Source organism: Phasianus colchicus, chromosome 8 (genome assembly GCF_987193195.1).
Source record: "Phasianus colchicus chromosome 8, bPhaCol1.hap1.1, whole genome shotgun sequence".
Taxonomy (NCBI): domain Eukaryota; kingdom Metazoa; phylum Chordata; class Aves; order Galliformes; family Phasianidae; genus Phasianus; species Phasianus colchicus.
This window is the reverse complement of record NC_143443.1, coordinates 23,577,347-23,605,278: the sequence shown is the minus strand read 5'-3', so window position 1 is coordinate 23,605,278 and position 27,932 is coordinate 23,577,347. Positions and strand designations below refer to the sequence as shown.

Here is a 27,932-nt window from a genome sequence, read left to right as displayed (position 1 = left end):
GTGTTGCATATCCACTGCTAACTTAGGATAAAGGTGTTAAGGATGAATTTTCTTGAATGCATGAAGAGCTAATGTGTAGTGACAACGCTTTATAATGCCTGAGAATCCTTAGTATGAAGAACATCAATGACTGCTGTAGAAATGCCTGACCTTTCTTAGGTGGGAATTGTTCCAGCCAACCCTGCATATTGCCCAATTTTGTGTATTTCTAGCAGCAATTTGGCTGTAGATCCAAGGAAAGCCTATGACTCATCTCAGCCCTGTGGTATGGGCCAGCAGTACGGGAAAGCTTGCTTGAGTGCTAGACTGAGAGGGTGCAGAAAAGCATGCGAGGCGGGAAGCGAGCTACACTTGCTGCCCTGTGCCTGCAGGAAATGAACGCAACAATTTAACTTGAACTCTCAGGAAGGGTGAAGTTTACTTTCAAGAAAACTTATTTCACTCCTACTTTCACAGGCTTCATACGCTCATCCTCCCACACTTGTGGATGCCAAGGCAGGGCCAGAGCTGCCTGACCTGCGTTGCTCGTATGATGCAGAGGATGAGATGCTGCTGGTCCTGCGAGCAGCCCAAGCCCAGCTTCTGAGCAGATTGGAACCAGTTTTGGGGCAGGTCTCTTTCTAGCCCTTGCTCGGTTAATTGTTTTGGTGCTCTTACAGCAACCTTAGCTTTTCTGCTATGAATCTCTGCGTTGCTCTACGAGTGCCTGGAGCAGGCAGGTGGATGTTCTGCATTTTGTGGGTGTGAGATGACTCTCTGAGCTCCAGTGGGTGGTGGCAGTCCCTCCACAGGCTGTTCCACAAATGTTGCTGCCACCCTGGTTTTGGACACAAAACACAGCTCCAGATGGACACAGAGGCAAGCTGTAAGTGCCCTGCAAACTGTTGGCTTCCCCAGCCTGCTAAGTGTCCCTAAATGAATCATCCTACTGGACTAATCATGTTCTTTCTGAAAGCCAGCTGGGATTTCATGTTCATTTCTGATATCAGCAGCAGAGGTGAAGAGGGAAATAATAATAACTAAAAGAAGAAAAGGAAAATCTAAACATTCCCTGCTCCTATCTATTCCTTGCCATATACACATTCAAATCTGTCACCTGTTTTCTTTTACCTCCCATTTCATCCTCGTGCCACACACAAGGAGATGGAGCTGGTCTTTGCTTCTTGTCCCTCTGCTATTGCAGTATGGGTATAGCAAAATAACCCTAGGCAGGCTTGAAGGAAAAGAAGCCTCATTGCTGCAGCTGCTCAGGTGGGACATGGAGAAGCAGGGCTGATAAGCAGGCAGGTGCAGCCACCAAAGTGCTCTGAGCAGCAGGGTGGTACAGGTGGGTGTGAGCACAGCTGTGGCACAGCCAGCCTGCAGTGCTGGGAGCTAAGAGCCAGGCGTAGCTTAAAAGCACGATTAGCTCACGTGTAATCAAAAAGACTGATAGCATAAAACCTAAATTGGAGCAATTCTGACTTCGGCTCTGCTTTCCAGCTTCTCCGCGTTTGGTTTGCTTCGTGCAAACAGGTGACATGAAGGGAAAGTAAGGCTCCATCTCTGCTGGGTGCAATTAGTAGCTGTAGCGGTAAGAGTGATTCTAATTAAGAGAAGTTTACAGTCGTTCATATTCTGACAGCTGCACTCGCGCACACCAGCACGTGCCCGCCGAAGGCTCCCACCAGCCCTTCCGCACCCAGAGCGCCAAGCCGAGGGCACCGCCCCGCGCTCCCGCCGAGGGCTGGGCCCGCCCCCTCCGGGCACGCACCAATCAGGGCGCCGGACAGCGGGGAGGAGCCGCGACCTCTCTCCCCTTCTCCTTTCGGCGCGGAAGGCTGGTCCCGCCTCCCGCTCTCGCCGCAGCCAATCGCGGCTACGCTTTGCGTCCCTGTCCCTCCCCCGAAGGTGAAGAACCAATGCGAGGCGCGAGTCCTTCAGGCGCTCAGCCAATCGGCAAGCGAGCCTAACACCGCGGCCGCCTCACGCCCGCGGCTCCCGGGTGAGGGTCTCGGGCGCGGCCGTGCTATGGTGCCGGGGTCGGGCGGTGGTCCCGCATCTCCGCCCCTCCTCGCAGGATCGGCCGGCGGCCGCGCGCCATGACCCGTCCGCTCGGCGTGGGCTCGTCATCACCGAGCCCGCCCGCTACCCGCTCCGGGCGCCATTTTAGGCCGGCAGCGGGCAGGGGGGCGGCCCGGGACTGCAGGTACGGGCGGGGGGCGGCGGTCCCGCACGGGGGCGGGGGGCGGCGGCGGCGGCGGCGGGGTCGGTCCTGTGCGGAGCCGGCAGTTGGCCTCGACGGTCCTCATCCGGGGCGCTCAGCACGGGAAGGGCGCAGAGCTGTTGGGGCGGGTCCGGAGGAGGGCGCGGGGATGCGCGGAGGGCTGGAGCTCTGTGCAGACGGGGCGAGGGAGCTGGGCTCGGAGGAAACGGCTGCGGGACGCCTCGGGGCGGCACTGCGGCGCCTTCGGGGAGCTGGCAGGCGGGAGGGCAACGGCCCTGAGCTGACAGGGAGCTGTGGGCTGGATGTCGGCAGCGAATCCGTCGTCGTTGGGCTGAGAGGCACCTGCACTGCTGCCCGGAGCCGCGGGTGCCCCGTTGCTGGAGGCGCTGCGGTGGGTGGCGCTGGGCTGGTGGGAGCGCGCAGCCCCTGTTGGGTGGAACTGCGTGACCGCTGAGGTCCCTTCCACTCCATCGCCTCCTGTGATCCTTGCGTGGCCCTTCCAGCTTGGGACTTGGGACTACGTGTGGTTCTGTGGTTCTTCTCTGCTGTGTGTGCCTGCTGGCTCCGGTTGCACAGAAGGGCTGGGCCCAGGTGAGCCCCAGCCACTCCCTTCCACCTCAGCTGCCCCGCGGTGGGCAGGCAGCCTGGCAGTGACAAGAGGAGCTGATGCTGGCTGGTGTTTTCAGATCGTCACTCAAAATCTGTGAGTCCTGTACCTGCCTGCATTCCCGTTGTCTCTCTCGCTGCTTGCTGTCAAGCCTGTCTGCAGGCTTCAGCAGTTGGACTATAGAGAGAAACCTCCAGTTGCTGCTGGTAGTGGCCCCCAGTCTGTGCCTGTTGTGAATTGTACTCTCATAGAAGATCTGTTAATAGCACAGTAAGTCTCCAGAACTGATGAATCTGCTCGTGTACTGAAAATCCTAATTCTGCTAAAGATAAAGCTTCTCAGAGGCTGCCAGATCAAGGAGGTTTTGCTTCTAGCTGTATGAGGCAAGTGGCAATTGTCTCACACTGTTAGCAGAGCCTTGTTTTGTTTGTTGACACATCCTCTGTTTTGGTAACCCTGAAGGCTGGGAGAAAGGGTGGAGCTAGAAGTTCAGTTCCTCTTCTGTTGTTGCCTGCCAGTGAAAGTGAAAGTACTCATATGGTTTGGTTTGGCTGCTCACGAATATTTAAAAACAACTTTGATCCAAGAAGAAAAATACATTCTGCTACGTGACAATCCTCTAAAAGAACGTTGTGAGGTTTTTTTAAAACTACTGTGTAGTTCTTTCTTGTCAAGATGGTACTTTTCAAGGTTTTTCAAGAGGAAGTTGCTAGGTAAAAAAGCGGTAGATAGTGATTAATGCTGATTCATCAGTTGTTCCTTCTCTTAGGGCTGGTTTTTGTCCGTCTATTAAAGCAGTAATGGAAAGCTGCCTATTACAGCCCTGTGCCCTTGGGAAGTTGTGTATTTTCATATGCACGAAGATCAGAATGGAAAGCATAATGTTCTTCATGTTTTTCCTTCTGCGGTACCATAAGCTTCCTTGCTTCCTTCTTACAACTCATTTATTTGTTTGAAGTTTCTGGTACGTTTCTGTGTCTGAGACACATCACATCACAATGCAGTCAGGTCCAACTTCTATCCCAAGCAAAACAAACAAACGAAAAACCAACCAGCAAACAATCCATTTTTTCTTGATAGCACCTCTGGTCTCTCCGCTGTGGATTTACAAGGCTCTGCATGATTATGGTACAAATATGGTGGTTGTTGCATTCAACTTGCGTTCAACTGAAGGGCAGCAAAAGGATGCCACTGAGATAGGGATGTGGCTGAGGAGAGGAGGAAGAGAGCAAAGGCCTTTGGCTTTGGTTTATCTTCAAGTGCAGAGAAGGAATCCGTGCAGTAACTGGAGATGAGATTTGGGCTGCCCAAGTGGTTTGTATTGCAGATACCAAGTATGGCTGCCTGGTTAGGATTCAGGACCATTCTGGGAAGCTGGGCAGTGCTGAAGCTGTGAGCACTGCGTGGCCTCTGAGCTGCAGGAGTGGCCCCAGGCAAATATTGAGTGCTCCCTGCCTGGAGGCAAAGCCACAGGCAAATGGGAATTTCAGCCTTTTGATTCTTCTGTTGAGCTGAAATTGCCCATGAGAGGGTGTCCATGTCTAACAGCAACCAGATTGTCTGAGTGAGGTTTGGTCTGAATGCTGAAATACTGCTCTGCACTCAAGAACTGTGTGCTAGTGCTCACTGACCTTACTGTGTGTATGTAAAAATAGGATGGCTGCGGGTGGCTGTCCCTGTTGGAAGCCAAGAGATGCCTGCAGCTCCTGCTGGAAGCCATGCTTCCCACTGAGAAGCTGTCACAGCACAATGAGTGCAGCTGGGCTGGAGCCAGGACGGACCCTGTTCTATACACCTTCCTGCTTGCTGGCTCTGGCCTCTCCTCAAACACACTTCATTAATCTAACAGCAAAACTCATTTGGGGAGATAGCGAGTTGAATTAGCAGCTGATTTGTTCTTAGAACAAGCAGTCTGTGTGATTCTGACCTTAAAACAAACCTCAACATTTTCGGTCAGAGCTGCTAGCAGCAATGGAGAGGTTGTTAACACCATTGCATTGGGTACTGGTGAGGTCTCTTTGGCTTTAAGCTGGGAAGGTGGGTAAGACTCACAGGGTTGATAGCAGAAGTGGTGTTTGAGAGGAAGCTGACAGGTCGGCTTCATTAGCAAAGAGTAAAGGTTTGCTTTCTCTGATCTGTCTGAAAGCTGAACTCCAGGTTGAAATAAGAGCTGCTGGCATTAACAGCAAAACAAAAAACTACAAAACCCCTGTAAAAATAAATGTCAGCTTTTTGCTTTGTTCGCTATGTGGACATGTAGGTATTGTTCTTTCAGATGATAATATTTATCTTTTCTCTTCAGAAACCAGTCTATTACAGAGTTCTTCAAACCAGTTTTAAAACAAGGTAAATATAAATGTCTTCCACTAACAACAACAAAAAAAGTTATAATTATGTAGGTCTGCATAAGTCCTGGCTCTTTCCAAACTGGAGCAGTGGCACAATGACTTCAGTTTGCCAAATATGTCTAAATGAGCATATATATATTTTGTTTTCTTAAAAACATAACTGAATAATTAACTTACTGCCCAAATGAACATCTTTAAGTAGCAGTGTAATTAGTAAAGTCATTTTATCACACTTAAGCTAGGTGGTTATAGTAACGACAGCCATGTCAAAAATCATGCAGCTGTGATTTGATACAGGAAGCAGATTGTGTAGTACTAACAAATACTAAGTGATTGAGTAAATTCACTTTGGGCTGTGTGGGAGGTGAAATACCAAGCAAGGATATCCAAAAAGACTCTTCCTCCCCATCTCTCCCCCCCCCACCAGTATTGTGGTTGTGAATGATAAATCTTCTCTTTTGCTCTTTCAGAGCTTGGCCATAAAGACAGAAGTGTGTTGTGCTCCTCAGACACAGGAAACGTAAAAGATGCAGGAATTGGACTGTCTGTTCTACATGCTGGATGCTTTGAGAAGCAAACAACTCCTGCAAAGAAGGTTAGAAGGAAAAAGATGCCAGACACAACGCCAAAAACAAGTCCTATATTAGATGCCTTCCGGAGAGGAATTGAGAAAAAAGGCACTGTAAACATATTAGAGGACAATGCAGTATGCAAGGCACCGGGTTCAGCATGGCCAAGGGTTGTGATTCGGAAACTCTTTGTTACTGCTGCATCTCCCAGGAATATGTTGGCTGAAAAAGATAAAGGTGTCAAGCCTGAGCAGGGAAGAAGTGAAAATTATCTGGATGTAACAAGAACGTTGCTGTCTTGTGAAAACAGTTGGGAGCAGAAAACTGACTGTATGGATATAGAAGAGACCAGTTCAGACTCGGATAGATGGGTTTTAGCAGAAGCTGACTCTTGGAAGGCTGGCGCTAGGAATAATGGCAATGCAAACAGCACACCTCTGTGTCAAAACTCAGGGCTTCTCTTGAAGTTGCCATGCACTCCGCCTGACTCCAAGTTTAGGTTAGCACTGGGAACTCTGCACAGAGGAGGAAAGCAGAAGACGCATAGAACGAAGCAACCTAAGGCACATCACTTAAAGCCATTTTCAAGAACAAGTTTATCACATCAGGTGTGTTTAGAAAGGTTGTTAAGGATTGAAACCAGTGACCGTTGTGCATGTGACTCTTGTTTTAATGTAGGATGAAATTCTGGTGCTGCCTTTTGCACATGCAACAGAGTTTTTTCTTTCTTCCTCTGTAAATGTTGGGTTGTGCTAGTGGGTAAGCTGATTCATAATTGTGTCTCAGTAAATGAGAAATTCTGGCTAGAGAATAAATAGGCTGATATAGCTGCAGGCATGCAAATGCAATGGAATTTAAATGGTCGTTATTTTGTAGACAAGATGTCTTACTGGAAATGGTGTTGTGTTTTCTCATGTAATGTAGGGAACAGCCTGGCAGATTTCTGCTCTTTAGAAGCTGTGGTGAATGTCAGTTCAGATTTATGAACTTAAGCCACAATGGTTGGATAGAGTTGGGAGTAATCATATCAAGTATGTGGTATGTCATTACAAATTGAGTTATATTCTTGTTTTGAACAACCAGGAAATACCTTTAAAGAGTACGTGTTTACTTACAAGGAAGTGCATACCTTGTGCCTCCACAAGGTATGAATGAACACAAAGAAGATTAAGCTTGTCTTTCCTTTTTTCTCCTTAGCACCATTCATTCTGCATCTGATTGTCTGTGCTTACTGTAGTTTTGTAGCTGCAGTTCCTCATGGATGGTTGAGGAAGGCCAACTGGCCCAGAGAGACAGGTGGCTAATGGCCTTAATTATTACTGCAAGTGCATTGATTTAGAAACAGGTCAATCTGAAGAAAAGTTGAAAGAAAAGAAAATAGGGTGTGGAGGAGGAGTCCTTTCAATGAGACCATTGCTGCTGCATTTTAAGTTTGTCTTGAAGTACATTATTGTATTTCTGGGAGTGTGTGAGACTGAACATATTCTGGATCCAATGCTCAGCTCAGGACATCAACACTCTGTTCTTAAAACATATGCAATTAATGTTTTATCCTCTCCCCCTTTATTTTTAGGAAAATGGATATTCAAGAAAAATACCACATTCTGGTTCGAGGGAGGCTGCCTCAGGTAGATGCAGTACTGCTCTTATGGAATTAATTAAGCTATCAGGTTCATCGCTTACTGTCCTTCTGTTTTTCTATTGTATGTATGTGGTTAAAATAGATTCTCTAGCTTATGATATTATGATAGATGACTACAAGATAAATGAATGTGAAAGTTGTCTCAGCAGGAGGGTTATTTTGGTAGTGGGATTCAGGTGATTAGGACAATTTGCATACAATTCTATGGATGTCAATGATAGTGACAGCCATTAAAAATAGTTTGTAACTTGTCAGGGGAAGCAGATTCAAGGTATGTTTTTTGAAATGATAGGAGTTTCCTGTAATGAATAAATCTACTCCAAGTCCCTGCCAAAAATCACTGCTGCTTTGTAGTCCAGGCTGTTTCTAATATATGGCAAGCTTGAAGAAGTTTAAAAGTAATTTGGGATTTTAGTGAAGAATGGATTGTTTATATGTTTACCTTTTTGTGTTAAAGGCCATAAAAGTGTTCAGAGGTTCATTTGGAAAATCTGTGCTTGCTGTGGTGATTAACGAATTTTGTCTTTGGGCTTAAACAAACAAAAACAAAAAGCAGCAGAACAAACCCACTGAGCAGAACGGTAAGGTTTAGTCAGTATCCTTGCTGCTTTTTGCTGCTTGTAACCAACTTATTTTGTTCTACAGTAGGTAGAAGTTGGTTTGTAAAGTTCATGTGAATCAAGCTTGAAGTGGACTGATAAAATAAGTATAAGATTGGTGAAGTAACTTTGCTTCAGAGCGTTATTTTTATACAGTAACAGTCCTGTAGTTTGATATGCCAAATTCTATGTTTTTATACTATGTAATGCTAACTGAGAACGGCAGAATTATTCTTAGAAAGGATCAGATCTTGCTCTACTTGCATAGCCCACCTCATTTGATTTAATAATTGCCAAGCAACCACGCCATTGTTACTGGCCCAGTCCTGGATGATTGTTCTTAAAATAAGCTAAAAAATCCATGAATACCATGGATTGCCATGGTATGGTTCCTTGTCTGTGGAAACCTATTGGACTCTGTGCTGCAATGAATCCCTTCCACCTATGCTAGCACTGGGAGCTGGCCAGCACTGCAAGGAGCTGGTCTGGCTGAGAACTGATGGCGATGTGTAGAAGTGGTGTTCTGCTGTAGGTGCTGAGCTGCTTCTAAAATCAAAGTATTTCACTTCCAGGTTAGTTAAGATGAGTGGCCAGGTAAATCTGAAGTGTGGTCTTTTGTGTTCAAGGGGAATTAGTGTGCTGTTGTTCCTGGTCAAAAAACTTCAGTTGTAGTTGATGTAAAAATGCATGTTGTAAGTCGTTGTTTGGTTTGTGGTTTTTTTTTGTTCTGTTTTTAAGAGTAGACTGTTACAGTTTTGACTTCTTAAACAGCAATAGTGGTTTATTTCTTCTTTTCAAATGTTTTTCACAGATGATCCATCCCAACCAAAGCAGGACTCTAAACATGACGTATCATCTCCAAATTCATTGAGAATGTCCCCTGAGAAAGCTGCCAGTGTGTGGAAAAGCCAGTCTGTTCCATTAGTCGACTGTAGATCTCAGATGTCTTCTGGGAAGAGAAAACGCACTGTAATGAGTGTGTCTGCAGACAGCTCGAATCAGTGTGAAGAAGCAAGTTCCAATGACCCTGCTTTGAGAAGGTCCTCTGCGACTGGGAAAAATAGGAAGTCTGCTTTGGTTAAAAATGTGCTGAAGTCTCCGTGCATGGATGCACTGCAGCTCATGGAGGCTTCTGCTCTACCTAGGCATGGTTCTCCTCACTCAGAGGAATACCTTGACTCAAGCCATGAAAATGAGAAAAACAATTGTTCTTCTGGGGGTTTGTCGTCATGTTCTGCACAGCATCAGAATGAAAATAGCCAGGTTTCTGTTGTAGACACCAAAGAGAATCAATTGCAGGTGGCCAACTCACACTTTTACTTGGACATGTCCCTGCCTTCTCAGGAGGAAAGTGCCGAATTGCCTTCTCCACACCATGTAGAACAAGCAAATACTGTACTCACAAAAGATGTGAAATCTAACCTCCGGAATGCTGTCTTCTCTCAGGTAATACCAAAAAGATGTATGCTCAATAGAGCTGATAGCATTTCACCCAGCAACACTTTTTCAAGAACAGAAGAAAAGGCTTTAGAAGATGTTTCAGATTTTTGTCCAGTGGAAGGTTCTGAAAAGCTTACAGTCTTGGAAGAGAGTGATAAAAGGGTTCAGTGTTCATTGCCTTTTAAACAAGGGTGTGAGGACAACAGCCACGTATCTTCAGAACTCTCAGAAGAGTTAAAAGTTGGAAGCATCCGTACAGAGATGTGCAGTATGAATGGCAAATCAAAAAGCAGTTTTGATAGTGAAGATGAGATTTTAAAGTGCATTCTAGATGATGATGATGATGATGATGACGATGAAACATTCATACCATTGCAAGAAATCCTGTCTTCAAGTAGCAGGCCTCAGACAGAAGCTCTAGAAGGAGACAGTTTTGATGATCTCTTCAAGGGCACCACGGCTCTGACACATCATGTAAGTGGATTAAAAAAAAAAAAGCATTGTCAGCTTTTTTACAGTGTCTTTTTCAGTGACTGTCTTCCTTTATTCTTAATGTGTGTAAATTCAGTTATTTTCCTGCAAAGCTGGTGACTTGGCTTATTTGAGGGTCCTGTGCTGTGCACTCAGTGTAGGGGTGCTTCTCACCCTTAAGATGGTTCAAAAATCGGTGTCCAGTACTTGGTCTGCCTGGTATTTTCCTTGAGGTTGAATTTCATGGGAATTGAAGTATGTTAGGATTTCAAAAAGTGGAATGAATTCTGCTCACAAGGAATGAATGAAGAAGTATCTAACAGATGATTTACGGGGTATTATGGCAATGAATTGGTTTGTCTTTTAAAAGTTATTCTATTCAATGGCAGTGTGTCAAATAAATTGTGGCTTTGCAACTCTACTGTAAAGTAATGGTTTAATTAGCAAAGTCTTGCACCAGTACTGGGTGTAGCATTCCTGACGCAGCCAATGCAGGTTTGAATGGCTGTATTCAAGTGTGTCTGGCAAGGCTGGAGTTAACTTTCTGCACAGCAGCCTGTGTTTCAGTGTTATGTGCTTCATGTTTGTGACTAGAACACTGTTGGTAAGCCATCAGTTTTTCAGCTGTTGCTGAGCAGTACTGGCACAGTGTGAAGGCTTCTTTCTGTTCTCCATGCTGTGGCCCTGAAGTGAGTAGGCCAGAAGGGGGAGAGAAGCCATAGTGAGGGACAGGCAGGGCAGCTGGCTGCAGCTGGCCATGGATATCCTGGCATGTTGTCGTGCACTGCAATGAAATGAAAGGTGCTGCAGAGCTTCTGGCAGGCAGCCCTTAAGGCTCTGCTTGGAGACAAGGTAGGTGGTGGTTTGCTTCTGGGAGCTGGTGGTGAGTGAATGCCAGGTGCATCACTTGTTGGTTTGTTTTCCCTTTGCTTATTTAACTGTTATCTAACTCCAAGAACGTGCTTGCTTTTGCTCACCCTGCCCTGCTGCATGGTGAGGGAGGAGTGAGCAGGTTCTGTTGTCTAGCTGCTGACTGGGGGAACCCACCATGGTTTTATACCACAGGAAAAAAACTTGTACTCTTGTCCTACTTATCTCCCATCTATAAATCTCTGAAATGGTTTATTTTGCTGAGTTTCTTTTAAAATGTTTTTCCATAAGCAAGTGTTAGGCAGCCATAATTGTTTTATCTGTCCTTACGATTAATGGAGCAAGCAAATTGTAGAATGGACTTTGATGGTTACATACATATTCCACAATCTTAATCGACATGGCTGTGTAATTAATGGTCAGGAATGATAAACAGATACAGCCCAGATCAAGTGTTTGTGGAACACGTGTGTGACTGCATCGTTTGGTGTAACCTCCTTCTGTGTCATTAATGACCTGCACACACAAAACAATTAAGAACTGTCCCAGAATTTCCCTTCAGCGAGTGAGTTTGGAGGAAGAAGCTTTTATCACTAGTAAGGGCTTTCCTACTTAGGAAGGGCACTACCTATCCAAAGCACTGAGTTGTGACCATAATAGATTTGAGATGTGTTTTGTCTGCAGCTAGCTGAACAGAATGCTGACTACAGGAAAAACAAATCTTGCTAGCAATCAAGATGTTCCTTGTAGAGGTGGTGGTGTTTTGTGGGTTTTTTTGTGGGTTGTTCATTAGTTTCCTAATTAGTTTCTGTGTTAGGATTCTCACCTGAAGCTTTCTCTTGTCTAATGACTTAGGAGATGATTTAACAGAGAGTGATGTTTTGCACTTCAGAAAACGATGAAAGTAACACAGATGCACTGAATCATTTTCAGGAGTTGTGCACAGGAGTGGGGGATTCCTGGAGTCTCTATGGATTGCAATGAAGCTGTGCAGTAAAAGGCTTCTGATGTGAATGCTGTTCATGAAGACTTAGCTGCAGGTTGGCTTAAGGGAGAGAAACAGAGGCTTGCTTTGATTTTCAGATTCATTGTGAAGCACAGTCATTTCTGAATTAATCACTGAGAGATTTGACCACTACGGAAAGTTGTCAAGAAACTGAAAAGCCCAACTAGTAATTGTTTGGCTTTTCAGGGTTTCCTTTGAAATTTTACCTTCAGGTCAAGTATATTTAAAACTGGAAGAGGATAATAGTAACTATAGCAGAAATGCTGAATCACAGCCTGAAGCAGTGATTGAGCACCTGGTGGGAAGGCAGGGCCAGCCCAGGGGAGCTCAGGTGCAGGCAGTGGAGCTGAGTGACTGGAATGTGTGGAGCCAGGATCCATCCCTTCCCAGCCCTCATTTAAGGGTTGGCAGTGGAACTGAGGGCATCTCTTGCTGGAGATCCCTGCCTACCTGAGGCCTTCTGAGGATAAGCAGTTCTTTTCCTTCATTTCTGTATCTGTGGCTGCTGCATTTGGGCTCGTTCTCATTTGCTGCAGCTGAAGACTTTGCCACCCTGCTGTTATCATCCCATTATAGCATTACAGCGACTAATAGTGAAACAGTGAGTAGTTTGCAGTATTTTTAAAATGTCTTACTATTTCCTTTGCAGCTTTCTAAGCCTCCTGTTGGTACCCAGGTGTCATATGTGAACAGCTTAGAACATCTCTTGAAGGAGAAGGAACAATCTAAAAGGTTTGCTGTTTTTAAAGCTGCTTTGAAAAGTTTAGTATGGAGTTGTAGATGCTTAGACTTACCTTGTCTACCCGAACATGATGGGATTTGAATGACAGCAAGTTAAGCTTTGCCTCCTGACACTACTGCCATAGGTCTGATAGGACCTACCAGCATGGCTTTACTTGAGAAGCTAAATGACAGGCTCTCTGCAAGCAGTAATGAGTGATATGTGATGTGTCTGTCTCTCACGAGAGCTGCCTTTGCTGTAGGTGACCTAGCCACTAGTGGCTGCTGGTCGGGCATGAAATAAAAACTGTTTATGTGGGCTAACTACACAAGTTTCTTGAAAGCCATTTGCAGCTCAGTTTTGTTTTCCAAAGTTGTGTAGACTGTCAATTTGCAAGCAGGTACACAGTTCAGTGGATAGAACTAATGAGTGCTCTTTCAGGGGAAACGTGTAATGTGGTGTATGTACTGATGGCAGTCACTGGTGGTGAGCAGGTGTATGTACTAATAAATGCTTTTTCTTAAAAAATGTGAGTCTAGTAAGTGATGCTAAGTGGTGATATGTTTTGCTGTTACTGTTATTTCAGGTTGGGTGAACTAGAAAAGCGGTTACGAGAAGACATGCAAAGAAAGGAAATTGATTCTTCAGATGGAGAAAATGAAAATGCTGTGGAGAATGGAGACCTCTCAGAAGAGCACAGGTTCTTCCTATTCCAAATCCAATTAAATCTAGTTCTTTTTTTTCTTAGTCTTTTTCTCAAATCTCTCGTTCTATCAGCTGTTGTTAATGTCTATCATGAGCCATTTTTATCATCTTTCAAGGCTGGGTGGATTTTCTTAGATGTCACTGTGTATTAACCTAACTCAACTTTCACATAGGGCTGATGTGTTCATCATCTGAAAATGACCATCTCAGACAGCAAATAGCCTCTTGTTCAAATTCATAAAAGCAATTTTGGATTTTACAGGGCATTTATAAAGAGATTTTCAGTAGTAGCTCATGCTATACCTGACTACCATCCTGGAGAAGATGTATTTGATTTATCAATCTCTGGGAAAATCTTCAATCAACATGACCTTGACTTGAGGAATTTCCATTTCATCCCTCAAAATCCTATAGAAAAACTACTTCTTAGGTAAGAACCTCTTTGCTCTGTTGTGTTTACTTGTAGGATTTTCACAAGTGTTAGCAGTTCTTAAGTTAAAATAGTATCTTGGCATACAAATGAACTGTAGGCAAGACTGACTCTTTTTCTGAAATTGTCCTTTCTAGCTTAACTATCTAGAACAGTGAACAGCTGCTTGACCCTTCCTTCTTTCCTCTTCAGTGATTCTTGTGAAAACATCTTAAATGAGGTGTGAGGGAACGTTATGGCCTCTTCAGTACTTATACTGAAGGGCATCAAGGCTGGTGAAGGGCTTGGAAAATGTGCTCTATGAGGAGAGACTGAAGGAACTGGGGATGTTCAGTCTGGGGAAGAGGAGGTTGAGGGGAGACCTTATTGCTTTCTTCCAGTATCTGAAAGGTGCTTACAGAGGGAGTGGGGTTGGTCTCTTCTCATTGGTGCCAGGGCGAGGGGAAATGGCCTTAAGCTGCACCAGGGTAAGTTTAAGTTTGGATATCAGGAAATGCTTCTTTGCAGAAAGGGCTGTTAAGCACTGGAATAGGCTGCCCAGGGAGGTGGTTGAGTCACCCATCATCCTTGGATGTGTTTAAAAATCGTTTGGATGTGGTGCTCAGGGACATGATTTAGTGGAGGATTGTTAGTTAGGGTAATATGGTTAGAGGTCACGGTTGGACTCAATGATCTTTAAGGTATTTTCCAACCTGAGTGATTCTGTGATTCTACTGTGCTGGGCTACAAAAGCTTAACTGTCCCAAGGCAGAAAGAGAACCTCAGTGATGAAGTGATCTGTGACCAAGCAATGTTGCATTATGTCTGCTTAAGAATGTCATGTGCTGAATGGGCCTGGGACCTAAGATTCCTCGTAATTAAGACCACAGGAAGTCAGTTTATGGCATCAGTTAAATTCAGTCACTGAGCTCAAAGTGTAAATAATATACATGTACAGCAGTTACCACACTGCTAAGAGGGGTGTTCTTGAGGCTGTCAGGCTGCAGGTAGGTGGACAAATTCTTCTGTAATACCTCAAGTGCAAATCCTGAAAAATTGATTTCAGTTGGTGATTTACTCCCAACTACCTCTGTCAAACTGAGAGCATTGATAATGTGCTAGAGGATTTGGTCTATGCATACATATATATGTGTGTCTGTGTGCTGTTGTGGGTGTGAGGAGGGGAGAGTCTGTTTGCCTCTTGAGGAGGTTGTGTTTGTGTTACCTTCTTCTGGATTGAGGCCTATCTGTTAATGATTTAAGATCACAGGGTTACAAGCTTCAAGATCTATCTTGTAAATCAGTAACTAGAGGAATGAGAATTAAATGAATCATCCTTTGCAATGATGATTGAATTGCTTAGGTATTTTGAAGTCACCCAGCTGGCACATATTGGCTCTTCAATTGACAAAAGGATGTCTTCCTAGCCACCTCATCAGTCAGGTAGATGGTTTATGGAGAAGTCAGGACTTGGGTTTCTCAGGAGACCTACCTGTCCCAGTAGTTACTGAGAATATGGGAGACTAAAGAGGTGTATGTGGGAAATTGGCTATTGTTAATTGTGTACCATTAGTTCAGCTGCTTAGGGCATACATTACTTTCTAAGGAAGATTAAAATAGTTTACTACTAAATCTTACAGATTTTCTGTTCTCCCAACAGTTATTTGTGTACTTCAGCAAAACTTACATGGCAAGACGATACCATTTGATTTTAATACTTAATTTTTACGTCCAGATTATTGAAAATGAAGATTCTTTAAAAAAAAAAAAAAAAAAGTTGAGGTTATTCCAACTTCAAACATTTTTTTTCTTTACCTGTAAAAGAATTTGTAAATATCATTGAACAGTGAAGGAAAAAAAGGATAAGCTTGCTGCCCTGACTGAATCCAGCAGCCTGTCTGTGTAGATCATGATTCACAGTGCAATGGTATAAATCAGTGTTTGTTTGCTATTATTCTCTAATAATAAAAAATTTCCGAATTGTGTGATATGGCATTTTGGAGATAAAGATGGCTGTTCTCTACTTAGTGCTTCAAAATTTTGACAAAAATAAAGTTCAATTGCTATAGCATCTCATAGTGGGTAAAAGCATAGAATAATACATTTTGACCCTTTGTATCTTCATCTACTGTTGGTGATCTGAGGGGTGGGGAAGTTCTCAGTAGTTTTGTGAGATTGCTGCTTCAGTCACTAACGGATTGTTCTCTTCCCCACTTTGCCTTACAGTTCTGATGTAACACAGCAGCTTTTTTTGGCTGTTCATGGTTTTCTGAGTTGTTACAGTTGTAGTGTGTGTCCCATTCCAATCCTAAAGTGGCTTTTTCAGGTAAGGACTGTTCCTGCAGTTACACTGTGTCTGGGTAGACTGTTCTTCCCGAAGGCTGGTGGTAGTACACATAATTGGTACCAGTGAATCTGTTGTTCTGATTTTTTTTTTTTCCTGTGGTCTGAAATATTTTGTCATTAGAAATGAAAACATGGGAATAGCTTTTTTTCTTCATTTCCTGAGTGACTGCAAAACCTCCTAAACTTGCCTGTCTTTGTACATGGTATTTCATCTGAAAATGGCACAACCCGTGCTGGATGAGGAGGTATTTCAGGATGTTAAGTGTGGGGCAAATCAGAAGCAAACATTAATTTGTTTCCTTCTGCCCTTAAAAAAAAAAGTGCACTCTGCAATTTGTACATACATCACCTTGTAAATCTAAGTACTGCATTCTGTATTTGTAAAATGTTGGCATGCATTATGGCTCAAAAAGTCTAGAAAGAAAAATCAAAGGAAACATGGCAGTTTTCTTTCTAGATGTCTGTGTTGGGAATTTACATCATTCTGTTACTCTCAAAAATGCCCCTTCCTATCTTCATTCCATTACTACTTACCACTAACTATTCCTAAAATGAAAAAATAAAACTGGACTGCCTTAGGATTGCAGCCGGTCAGTTGACTAACTTTCTGCTTCTAGCAAAAGGAGAACATTTTTGTCTTCTTACCTTGTTCTCCCCAGTGGGGGGAACATTGCCTTGCACTGCTTACATGAGCTCTGGCATTCTTAAGTAAGGCAGGAGTGTGAGGCAGCTCTGTTTGCTCACCAAGCACAAAACTGTCTAGCACATGAAGGGCAAAACGAGGTGAAACACACCAGGAAGCCTGATGTGTATTTCTCAGTTGTATTTTTGTAGTTAGGCATTCATTGTTTTGGCTTAGTATTAAAGATGCTCAATTTACCTGTGATTGGTAAAGGCTGTAGTCAGTTCTCAGTTGCCCTCACTTCTGTTTAAAGAGTTCAATTTGATCACTGATAGAAATAAGTTCCAAAAGGAGATATGATACCTCCATTCTCTTACTCCTCAATACCTTCTTATGAATAGATGGCTTCAGCTTGGGGTTGTAGCATTCTGATACTGCAAATAACTGCTTTTAACGTATTCACAGAACATGTGCACTGCTTGAAATGATCCATAATCCAAAATATTCCATTCTCTGTTTGTGTTGCTGAAGAGGGCTTGTTATTTATTTGCTGTTCTGTTGTTTTTCTTTTACTAAAGAAAACTGATGTCGTGCAGCTCAGTATTTGACACATAGCTCTCTTTCTTTCCTCCACAGATGATGTCTGTTCATCCTAGCTATTGTGTTTCCACCCAGATTTTAGACAGGTTGATAGAAATAACACTAAACAATGGTGAGTATTTGAGAGATGGAGAACTTACCAACTGAACAAAATCATCTCCCTTCTGCTAAATAGAGGGGAGAAAAAGCACTGGTTCTGTGCTGTGTTTCTGACGTGAGTCAGAAACTTCTGTTGCTTATGTCTTGAATTGGTCCTCAGTAAGGGTGTGCAAGCTTTACCCCAAGATGTCATCCTGGTGTATATTTGCCTAGCTGTGCATGTGATACAGAACCTTTTACACTTGCTTCTGTTCTTTCACAAATGGAATTGACCTGAGGAGGAGCCCAGTTTGATCAAAAGTCCTTTCTGTCTTCTACATTAAAAGCTTTTGTAGTTTAGGGGATTACAAGATGGTTCTCGCCTAGTAGTACCCAACATTGCATAGTTCACTTTCCAAATTAATGATGAAAGAAAAAACTGTGTACATGTACAACTGTATACATGCAGAGAAACACCTTGAAGGGTTGCTTGTTTGTGTGTTCTGCCTTCCTTCATCTGTACTCTAAAAACTTCTTGAGTATCAGATGCTTTGTATGCTCCCCATGTCTTCATTTAGATCCATCACAGTCACTGCTTTGGTTAGGTTTGCCAGTTAACATCATTATAGTAATCAAGTTCACTCTTGAAGCACTTGGTCAGATCTATTGAAATTGTTCTATGTATTCTAAATGTCATTGGAAACAGGACTTGTTTGGTATGAGAGGGATTGTAGCCTCCTTCGTTTGTTGCTTTGTTGGTGCTCAGGTTGTTTTGGAAGGAGTCACTGAAGCAGATCAGTGAATGTCCAAAGAACTCAGAGAGGTCTCAGCAGATCTCTCTATCTCCCTTGAAGCAGGATCAAGTCACCAACAATTGCTCCTGAGAAGTTTGTTAAACTACAACGTTGCCTACTGTAGAGTGTCCAGAGTGTTCTGAGACATTCTGTTCTGTTGCTTAATTAAAGATGCATTTTTTTTAACTGAGTAGAACATTAAGATCTAAAACTACAATGTCTCAAGTGTTATTTGTTTGTATTTATGGATATTTTTCTTGAAGTAATAGCTGGATGTCACACTGAGTGACGTGGTCAGAGCCATCACAGGTGTTTGATGCTTGAACTTCATGATCTTATTGGTCTTTTCAGACTTAATGATTCTACAAAGGTGTAGAATTTATTTAGTGTAAAATACTGCATTGGACTACTGTAGCCCTGCTGTGGTTCTGCAAGTAGCAGCAGTTCTCTGAGATCAGAGCTAGTAGAATAGATTAAACTTTGGGAAAGGAATTAATGCAAATAATTAAAACTAATATGTCCCATATCTCTTACTTGTAGCCTCCATCAGTGATGAACAGTGTAAACTGTGGATCCCTTCACTAGCTGATGTGACAACTGTTTTTGTCAATATGGGTATTATGTTTACGTCTCTCTTTCCATTGCAACATCTTCAGCCCAACTTTAATGAGCGTGATATTTTGTAAGTGTTTTCACTTTGATATCTGTTGCTTAGGTCCCTGATGACCCTTAGATGTCTTCTGCTTAGAATCAGTGTTATTTGTTGCCTACAATTTCCTAAGGGGGGTTTGCAAGAGTTGTAGCCTAACTGTAAATAATGAGTTACAAGTTTAAGGTGTGTGTGCACTGTAGCTGAGGATGGTTGTCATTTCAAGGTGTTTAAAACATGGAGGGTTTTTTCCTTCAATTTAATGCAGATAAGGCTTTGTGATCATTTAAAATGCTGATTGCTTCAATTATTGTCTCTCTTATTAGAAGTCAGATGCAAGGAACAGTGAGCAAAGAGCAGCCGGGAGGATTTGCCAACTCTGCCAGTCCAGCCTTCTCCAGTCTACCTGAAAGCAATCTAATGAATGTGATCAAGGTGAGAAAACCCTGCTTAGTACACACAGGGTTTTTTATTCTTGCAAGCAAAAACCCTGATACCTTAATTTAGCTTTGGGCATGGTCCTTTGAGTAGGTAGTTCCCTAGCATAGCATCTAGCTTCATGTTCAGCAGATGATCCTTCAGGAGCTGCTTGTGGGGGGGAAAATAGAATGCGGACAAATTACTAGGAGGTAAGAAGATATGGATACATAAGTGTTACAGTGACAAGTTGTTGCTTGAAGCAAATTGTAAGGTGAGGGTGCACAACTTAAGTTCTCATTACACTTTAATAGAATCTAATTTCAGATTTTAATGTTGTTTTTGTCTTTTAAGTTTTTAGACTTCTGCACAACAGTAATTCAGGATGGATATACGGATCAAGAAATATTGCTGCTGCTTCTGTTGCTTTTTAAAATAAGCTTGGAGAAACAGCTAAAGCAAGTTTCTTTAATAGATTTCCAGTGCCTTCTCACAAAGCTTCTGATAAGTATTAAAGACTGGGATACAAAGGTAACTTTGGAATTCATTTTCTAGTATTAAGTTTATGGGAGTGCAATTGAATTTTTAAGAAGCTTGTTTCAATTTTTTTTTTTTTTGTTCCTTGGCACAGTAGAAAAGTACTGCTTGAAAATGCAACGTGAACAAATTGAGGGCTTTTTAGCTCTGTGGGATTTGGGAGGTGATTGGGCATAATATTGGGAGGGTGTTTGCCCAATAACATGGTCTGCCTGTCCTCTTCTGCACGGGGGCTGTTGTACTGAGCTTGCAGTGACTTGGGTGAATACTGATTAAAGGTAGCTGTTTGAAAGAATGAAGCCAGTGATTGCAGGGAACAAAAGCAACCTGATCACAGCTAGCCTACTGCAAAATGCTATTTAGCAGGGAGTGGAAGTATCTTCATGTGCATCATCTCTTGCTAGCCCAATTCTTGTTAACATCTATGCTGTGTATTTTGCTTGGGAGCAGATGTGTATTTCTTTGCAAGTAAAACAAACACCTGCTGTATCCAGCACTCAGTAATCTGGGGATTTTTTTGTTGTTTTGTTCTTTTAAAGATGCCTGAGCTCTGCCTGGGGGTGAGCGAACTCTCCAGTCAGCACCATAATCTGCTGTGGCTGGTTCAGCTGGTGCCCAGCTGGATAACACGTGGACGGTAATGGCACTACAACAGCTGATTTATTGTGTAAACCCAAAGCCTGACAAATGCAGTAGCTGTTACAGAGGTGGTGGTTTGGGGTTGTTTTTCTTCATACTTCAAAACAAGCAAAAAGCCAAAACACCAAACAAGCAAAAAGAACACTGAACCAAGTATTTGGGTTTTCTTGTATGTTTCAGTTGTTGTATGTGCAGTTTTTGTTTGAATACTGTTTCTTCATCTCCTCTTCTGTGAAAAAGGGTGGTTTTCCATTTCATGGACTGCAGACTGGTGGTTTATAGTAGAAAAACAATTGACAGCTTCAGATTCAAACATCTATCACCGTTTTTGTCTGAATGACCAAAAGTTAAATGTTCTTCGGATGATTTATCTGATTTTTGTGTCAATTTGTTATGAGTTCTGTATGCTTGAAATAAATATTACAGTGTATCTGAGAGATGACAGTAACTTTGCCCCTTGCTTTCAGACTTGGAGGCAAGTATGTAGCAGTATTATGCACATGAAAAGCTGCATTAAGGCAAGAGTATTTATGTCATAATGGCCTCCTTTTTAGGTTAGTAACATTCTATAATGTAGCTTTGCTACACTTTTTAGCAACAGTGTGAATGTGAGATGTTACCTGGGAAAGGAATTTTTAAAAATCCTGTACTTGTTTTTCAGGGAAGTAAGACGCCGCCTTAGCCTTGTGATAATTGCAAAGCTTCTTAACAAAAAGCACATGAGAATACCTGGTGACTGTGACAAGCAGGTACTGCACATCTGTGTGTAATTTCCAAGTGTAGAAAACATCTATATTGTTGTTTTTGCTTGAATGTAGTTTTAGTACCATAAGCCTATTTTCCTGTTTAAGAATGGCCAATCACTGATTTTTGTTTAGTTTACCAATGGAAGTGTTTGCACATGTATAACCAGTATATTCTGCATTTCAAGTGCAATATTACTTATGTGCCTAAACGTTCATTTTGAACGCTGAAAGAAGAGCAGACTTCAGTTCTCCTCTTACATATGTGTGTGGAGTCGCTTTGTTTTCATAGGATTGATCTGCTGGTGAGGCAACGTATAAACACTTCAGTTTATGAATAATCAAGTATTGCCAAAGCTTAAAAGCTTAAATGTTTATTAAAGTCCCTGCTATAGATCTTCTTGTCTTAGATAATATGATAGTGGTGCTCTGTTTCACATTCTCCATTGCCAATAAAACATTGTAAATGCACTTGTATCTATAGATGTCTCTTCTGCATCAGTATCTGGTGTACATGAAGCCTTCTAATCTGTTAGAGAAGATGAGAAAAGATGAGCAGCAGAATGTCAGTGAAGAACACGTTAAAGAACACATCAATACAGAGCTGGAACAGGAGGTATGTAGCCAACAAGACTTTTTTTGCATTTGTGTTTTTTACACTTTCTGCAATTTTGAAAACAAATCTTTTATTGTAAACCAATTTAGAAAAACTTCTATTCAGCTGAAAATTCAGAATTGGTTTGGTTATTTGAGTCTACTATGAAACATATTAGCAAGTATTTTGATCTGGATGTAGGTGGTGGGGAAAATAATGCCAAATATGAATTTAATTTTCTGCAACTGAAAGCCCAGAACGCTTTGTGGGCTAGCTAGGTAACTTAAAACAGCATAATACTGTTTTTAAATGTTATGATATATGAATGTATTATTTCCAATTATTTAGGAAAAAAAAAAGTCTGTCCTCTTATTTGTCTGTTGGAGGGTGCCACTGAAGTCATAACACATAAATTATTAAAGCAGCAAGTATGCTATATGTTAAGACAGTTTTGGCTACTACAGCTCTCTTCATTTCTCTACAGGTGTATTACCTAATCTACATCCTCCTCCATCTAGTCAGTGAAGCTAGTTTCTTTGACACTGTAAACTCTGATCAAAGGGTAAGTAACTTCAGTGACCAGGTCTTTAGATTTTGAAATATTAATTATTGTGCACTTTTGGTCTGTTGTGAGAGAAACTTTTGCTCAGAGGCAAAGCAAATGCAGAAGGGCTTTTCTCTGCAGTAAATGCAAAGAAAAACTTCTGCATTTGTCCAAGTGGAATTATGTAAAAATATAAGACTGTAGATCAGCAGATGTGTTATCTTTCACAGAGTAAATGGAGATTAATACAGATTCTCAGAACTTCAGTGAACCTGTGCAAACTTTATTGTGAAGCTGAAATTTTTCAATCTAGAAGAAAAACGCTTTGAAAATACCCAGTAAAATATGCTGAAATATATAACAGCTGTGTTAGGGTGCAGTCATGTGGCAAGTGAAGGCTAGGATTGTATCTCTTCTGCTCTCTGTAGCAATGTTTCTCTTGTGTTGCAAAGTGTGAATATCTGTTAACCAAGACCTTCTGTTTGGCCTTCTGGTAGTCTCAATTCAGATTTCTGCAAGCATTTGCTGTGAGTTGCTTGCTTCACGGTGTTTGTGTAAGTCTTCTGTCCCATTGAACCACTCCTGGCTCTTGAGAAATGTCATATGATCTCTTGAAGATGCTGGTAAAGCATTATGCTTGCTTACATTTTACAGAGTTGTAGAATAGTTTAGTGACCTCTGGAAGTCATCTGATCCAACCACTCTGTTCAAGCAGTGCTGCCTGGAACAGGTTGCCTGAAACCATGGCCAGACAACTTTTGAATATCTCCAAAGGGTGAAGCTGCCTAACCTTTCCTGCAACCAGTTTGAGTACTCAGCCACCTTCACAGTGAAGTGTTTTCTCTTATTCAAATGAAACCTCCTGTGTTTCAGTTTGTGCCTCATTGCCTCCTGTCATGGGAACTCTATTTTAAAACAACCCCACTGGCTCAATCCTCTTTGCAGCCTCCCATCAGATATTTTTAGATATTGATAAGATCTCCCTGAACCTTCTCATTAGGCTGAACAGTCCCAACTCCTTCAGCCTTTTCTCAAAGGAGAGGTGTTGTAGACCCTTAAATCGCTTTGGTGGCCTTTTGTTGTACTCTCTGCAGTGTCAGTCTCTGACTGGGCACCACACTGCAGAAGCAGGGAGGAAAGGATCACCTCTCTCATCCTGCTGGCTGATGTCTTGCTGCTCTGTCTTTCTGATAACAAGCTAGCTGGTTAGAGTCCCCTTTTAAGATCAAAGCCTGTGAATGTGAAGCTGCTCTTCTGTCTGTAGAGGGCCTCATCTGCTTGTTCTTCCCAGTCAGGTGGCCTGCAGCAGGTACTGCTGTAATGTCACCTTTACCTGTCCTCTCTTTAATTCCAACTCGTAAGTTCTCAGTGGAGTCTTTATCCATCCTCAGGCAGCTGCTTTTACTCAGAAAGCATCACACCCTTGTCATTTTCCCATCCTGTCTCCCCCTGAAGGGCTTAGGGCTTCAGTTTCCTACTTGATTGCGAAAAGATGATTGTATGCTGTAATATGAAGTCAAACCATCTTTGCTATAGAAAATACTTATATTGCAATGACCTTCTGAAATTTGTTCTTCATAACTGCCTTCCTGAAAATTTATGATGGGGATTTTAAATTCAATTAAGAAACAACAAAAAAAAAACAAAAACCCTGCAGCCATATAAACAAACCACCTGTATTTCTGAATTTCTTGATGAAAGAATAGTATGTTCTTGAATGTGAGATGTGGGGTGGAATTGGACAGAAGCTGGATATTATGCAGGCTGGACATTGTATGAAATTGGTTTTCTTATTTCAGTTCTACTTATCTTTCAGTTGGATGGGGTGAACTGTCATTGAGGCACCTGAAAACGTTTATAAGTGGAATTTCATTGTGTTTTTAGAGAGTGCAGCCTCTTTACAGCAGGTTAGTGAGAGATTGAGAACAGGAATTTTATCATGAAATTCACAGAACGTCAGATCTTGGAGCTGTTATTAGGGGATTGTGGAGTTGCAAAGCTGTTATTAAAGCCATCAGAAGTGAAGAGAGAAGTAACAAGATCAGTGCATAAACCCTGTGCATGTTTTACCTACTCAGCTAATTCCTATGGACTGCAAAAGGAAATTACCTGAATCACGGTTACTGAAGAGGTTATTTTTAGCTTTTGTAACTTCAGAACCTTTTTCCATCAGTGGAAGACCTGAATTGTATTTTTCTTGCTACTTTGGGAACAGAGGGGACTTACAAATTAGCTAGTAGGAACTCCAACGTTTGTGATGTGTAGCTGTATTCTAATGAGACTTTAGAATTGCCTATTTAAGGTCATAGAACTTTTAAGTTAGGTGCATATCAACAGCTGATACAGGATCTTGTAGTCTTGGTTTTTTATTCTTCCCCCTTCCTTACTTCCTAGTTTAGAGAAAACTTCAGATTAAAGTATGTATTTTTTTACACTGAAATAAATACTTGAAGTAAATATTTTAGTTTCAACACAGTCATTTAAATAGCCATACTTTTTTTTATCTTTGTTTAGCAACACTTACTGAAGTTTTGTAGTACGTTGGATAAGCACATAAAATGTGATATTAGAGAAGATGCAAGGCTGTTCTATCGAACAAAGGTAAGACACCTTTTCTTGTTACTTTCATTTGGTCTTTTCTAGTGTTGTTCCCTCATCTCAACACTGGAAGTTTTAAGACTTCCTCATGGATTTATTTTTCCTGGTTTTGCTGTCTGTCTGTACACATAAATGCAGATCTGTTTTAATGCACTGAAAATACTCTTTGCTAACAACAGGATGCTAACAACACGAAGATGTGAGCTTGTCTTTCTCTTAGGAAGGCATCTCAACTTTCAGACCAACAGAGTTGCTCCTTTTCTCTCCCATGGCAATCTCTGATAACCGACAGGAATCAGTCTTGTACTTTCAGGAATGGAGGCAATGTGTAAAGCTGGATGCAGAGGGCAGAAGAAACTAGTCAGACTGTTTTGTGTGTCCTTTATTTTCAAAGTAATGACATAGTTAAGCTAGTTGTTAAAATGTTGTGTATTTATGCCAAATCTGTATGTGGTGTAGCATCAAGCTTGGTTAATTGTCTTTCATTTGCTTTGTGGCATGTAGCTTGCTAATGGTAGTCCTAACTCTGACTTTCATGCTCTGCATGCTCTCATAGCAAGCTGAATCTCAGCTTTGAAAAGCATTGCCTTCTTCAGCTTTATGTCAGATGTTTGCAATTGTGTTCATAACTCTCAAAAAGGCTGTGGGTTTTTTAATTTAGCCAAATGGGTTAGGGCATGGATCCTTTCAGTGAGTTAATGAATCTTGCCTTGAATTTTTGAATCTCAGTTCCCTGTCTATTCTGTTTCTGTTTTCCTTGCACTGGGAGAGGACAACCTTGCTCTGTTTTTCCCTATTGTTACTTCTATTTTTTCACTGTAGTACTGCAGCAGCTACCAGAGGACACAACTGTGCTGGGTTTTACATTGAACACAGAGCAAATCTCAGCTCTTGTATTTCACACCTGCTTGTGGTTGGCTCTGAGGAGGAAAAAAAAACAAACAACAACACACCAGGTTCTTGTATAAGGAATTCATTTTGGAATCATGGTGCTGCATCCTTGGCTTCTGTGATTGCATTGTCAGGCACCTTTTCTAGTTAGAAACAACAAGACCCATGTCACAATCCTAACTGAACTGAACAGTAGCTGTGAGAGTTTTTGGAGGCCAGAGGCTTGTGTGGTGAATTCCAGGCACTTAACATGGGAAATCACATGTTTGTGTAGATACCTGAGTTGGGATCTCGTTGGAGTTGAGGTACTGATTCTCTCTGCCTGTTGTCAAACTGTTTCCTCCCAGAAAGCCTCGAGTGTTTGGTTTTTTATTTGGGTGGTGGTGATTGTAATTTTTGACTTTTTTTAACAGAAATGGCTAAACTAATCACTCTGAATTTGCAGGTAAAAGACTTAGTTGCTAGGATATATGGCAGATGGCAAGATCTGATACAAAACAGTCGGCTTACTCAGGTAATGTAATGAAACATTCCTGTTTATTTTCATATTGCAGACTCGTTCATATTCTTTAGTTAAAATTCTGTCTGTGTTCGCTTCGGTATAACAGAGATACCACCTTTATCCTCCAAAGTGCTGTTCTCATAAATGGCTTATGTAACACCCTGAAGGGCTAACACTGAGTCAAGTTGCAGGGCCTGTCTCTGATTACAGTCATTAGCAGATGCTTCAGAAGGGACTTTTGAGTGGGGCAGGAATGCAGTGAGGCACTTCCTGCTGTTGTCTGGCAGTTTGACTTGGAGGCTACTCCAGTCCAGTGCTCTAAGCACATCTGTTCAACAGCTCTTGATGAACACAGCCCCTCCAATCTGTCTAATTCTGTGCAATGATTAGGAAAACTCTTTAATACTTTGTAATCTAGTGAATTTCTAACAGGAAGTTTAAAAAACATGTGTATGCTTAGTACTGATTTCAATTAAAAACTTTGTAATTAAATGTTTGTCTCTAAAGCATATTTGATCAGTCAAAGCAGTATTCAGAAAAAGACATCACTTGTAGTAGCTAAGGTTTCCTGCTCCAGGAAGGGAAGTGAATTAGGTGGCAGCTGTGGTTGTAGAAGTTACTTAGCAGATGATGGAAGCTGGTAAAGACATCAGCTTCCATGTGACATTTGGGTTTGATTCACATATGGGGATGGTGTTTCCAAATAACACTGTAGGGACATCCAAGCTGATGTGGTGATCTTATGCTAAGCAGTTGCCTGCTCTCCTCCTCACTTCAATGTTTGTTGGTTTGAGTTTTCTATTTTGTTTCTATTCTTCAGGGAAAGCTACATGACTTCTGGGAGCCAGATTCATGAGATCTTGCCTAGATCAGGGAAATAACAACAAAAAAAACCCAACCTGAAACTAAGGAATGTGTAGAAGGAATGGAGGAATGGAGCTTCAACTGGATCAGAATGCAAGAATTACTGGTCACCTGAATTAGAACCTGAGCTTGGTTCAAGCAAATATGAAAAACACAGCAATCCAATTTGATTGCCATTGCTTTTACTATGAATGTGGTACTTCTGAAAGTGGGTGAACTGAAGCAGCAGCTATTTCTATAGCTCTGTCTGGATTGAATTTTATCATGTTGAAAGTTGAAGGAAGTTTTCTTATTTCCATTGTTAATCGTGACATGTCTTTGGAAACTGTGTGTTGGTTTTCTTGCCAGCACACACCTATAAGTATTGCTTTGGGATAGCTGGGAAAGAACTGCCCTGTGATGTGAAATATGAGTCTAGAAACAGTATTAGACCTTCTCTGTTGTAAGCAGGTGAGGAAGTGCTTCACTACTGATCTGAATAGCAGAGCTGCCTACACATCTTGATCTGCAAAGCAAGATTAATTGGTATGACCATCCAGTGTCTCTAAATAATAAAATATGACAGTGATGTGTGCACAAGTGATGGGGTGCTTTGTTCACTTGAGGGTGGAGGCAGCTGAAGAGAGGCTGTGCCCATCCAGTGTAAGTGGATGCTGCTTTGCTCTGTTGTTGTCTTCTAACAAACAACAAAGCAGAACTTATTACAAATAACAAAATAGCATTTGCTGTTACTGTGGTGCATTCATTTTAACTTCCCCATCTTCAGATGTTATTTATGCAGTGAATGTGACTGCACAGGAAGTGATTTTATAAGATCCTATTGTAAATGAGCTCTCATTACACGAGTGATCTTGTACTACCCTTTAAAGAAAAATACCTTTAAGCACTTTCTCTAAATGGAGAGAATGCTGTTCCTAAAA

General features: G+C 42.0%; 1 protein-coding gene across 3 annotated transcripts; it reads left to right on the top strand.

The window, feature by feature from the left end:
- Nucleotides 1–1,920: 1,920 nt before the first annotated feature.
- On the top strand, nucleotides 1,921–27,932 carry SLF2 (SMC5/6 complex localization factor 2). Of its 3 annotated transcripts, XM_031597591.2 has the most exons (20): nucleotides 1,921–2,188; nucleotides 5,116–5,159; nucleotides 5,632–6,338; nucleotides 7,304–7,358; nucleotides 8,783–9,885; nucleotides 12,408–12,490; nucleotides 13,066–13,179; nucleotides 13,447–13,614; nucleotides 15,820–15,919; nucleotides 17,198–17,273; nucleotides 18,574–18,715; nucleotides 19,009–19,117; nucleotides 19,454–19,630; nucleotides 20,176–20,273; nucleotides 20,937–21,024; nucleotides 21,503–21,634; nucleotides 22,098–22,175; nucleotides 24,672–24,758; nucleotides 26,092–26,160; nucleotides 26,969–27,932. In XM_031597591.2, exons 1-20 carry the CDS (start codon nucleotides 2,082–2,084, stop codon nucleotides 27,002–27,004), a joined length of 3,573 nt encoding a protein of 1,190 aa, XP_031453451.2. In that variant the 5' UTR covers nucleotides 1,921–2,081; the 3' UTR covers nucleotides 27,005–27,932. The 3 variants fall into 3 exon arrangements, 2 of the variants coding, with proteins under 2 accessions (XP_031453451.2, XP_090001537.1); XR_004167514.2 differs by lacking the exons at nucleotides 26,092–26,160; nucleotides 26,969–27,932 and adding an exon at nucleotides 23,974–24,064; XM_090145411.1 differs by lacking the exon at nucleotides 5,116–5,159 and having other exon boundaries at nucleotides 1,922–2,188.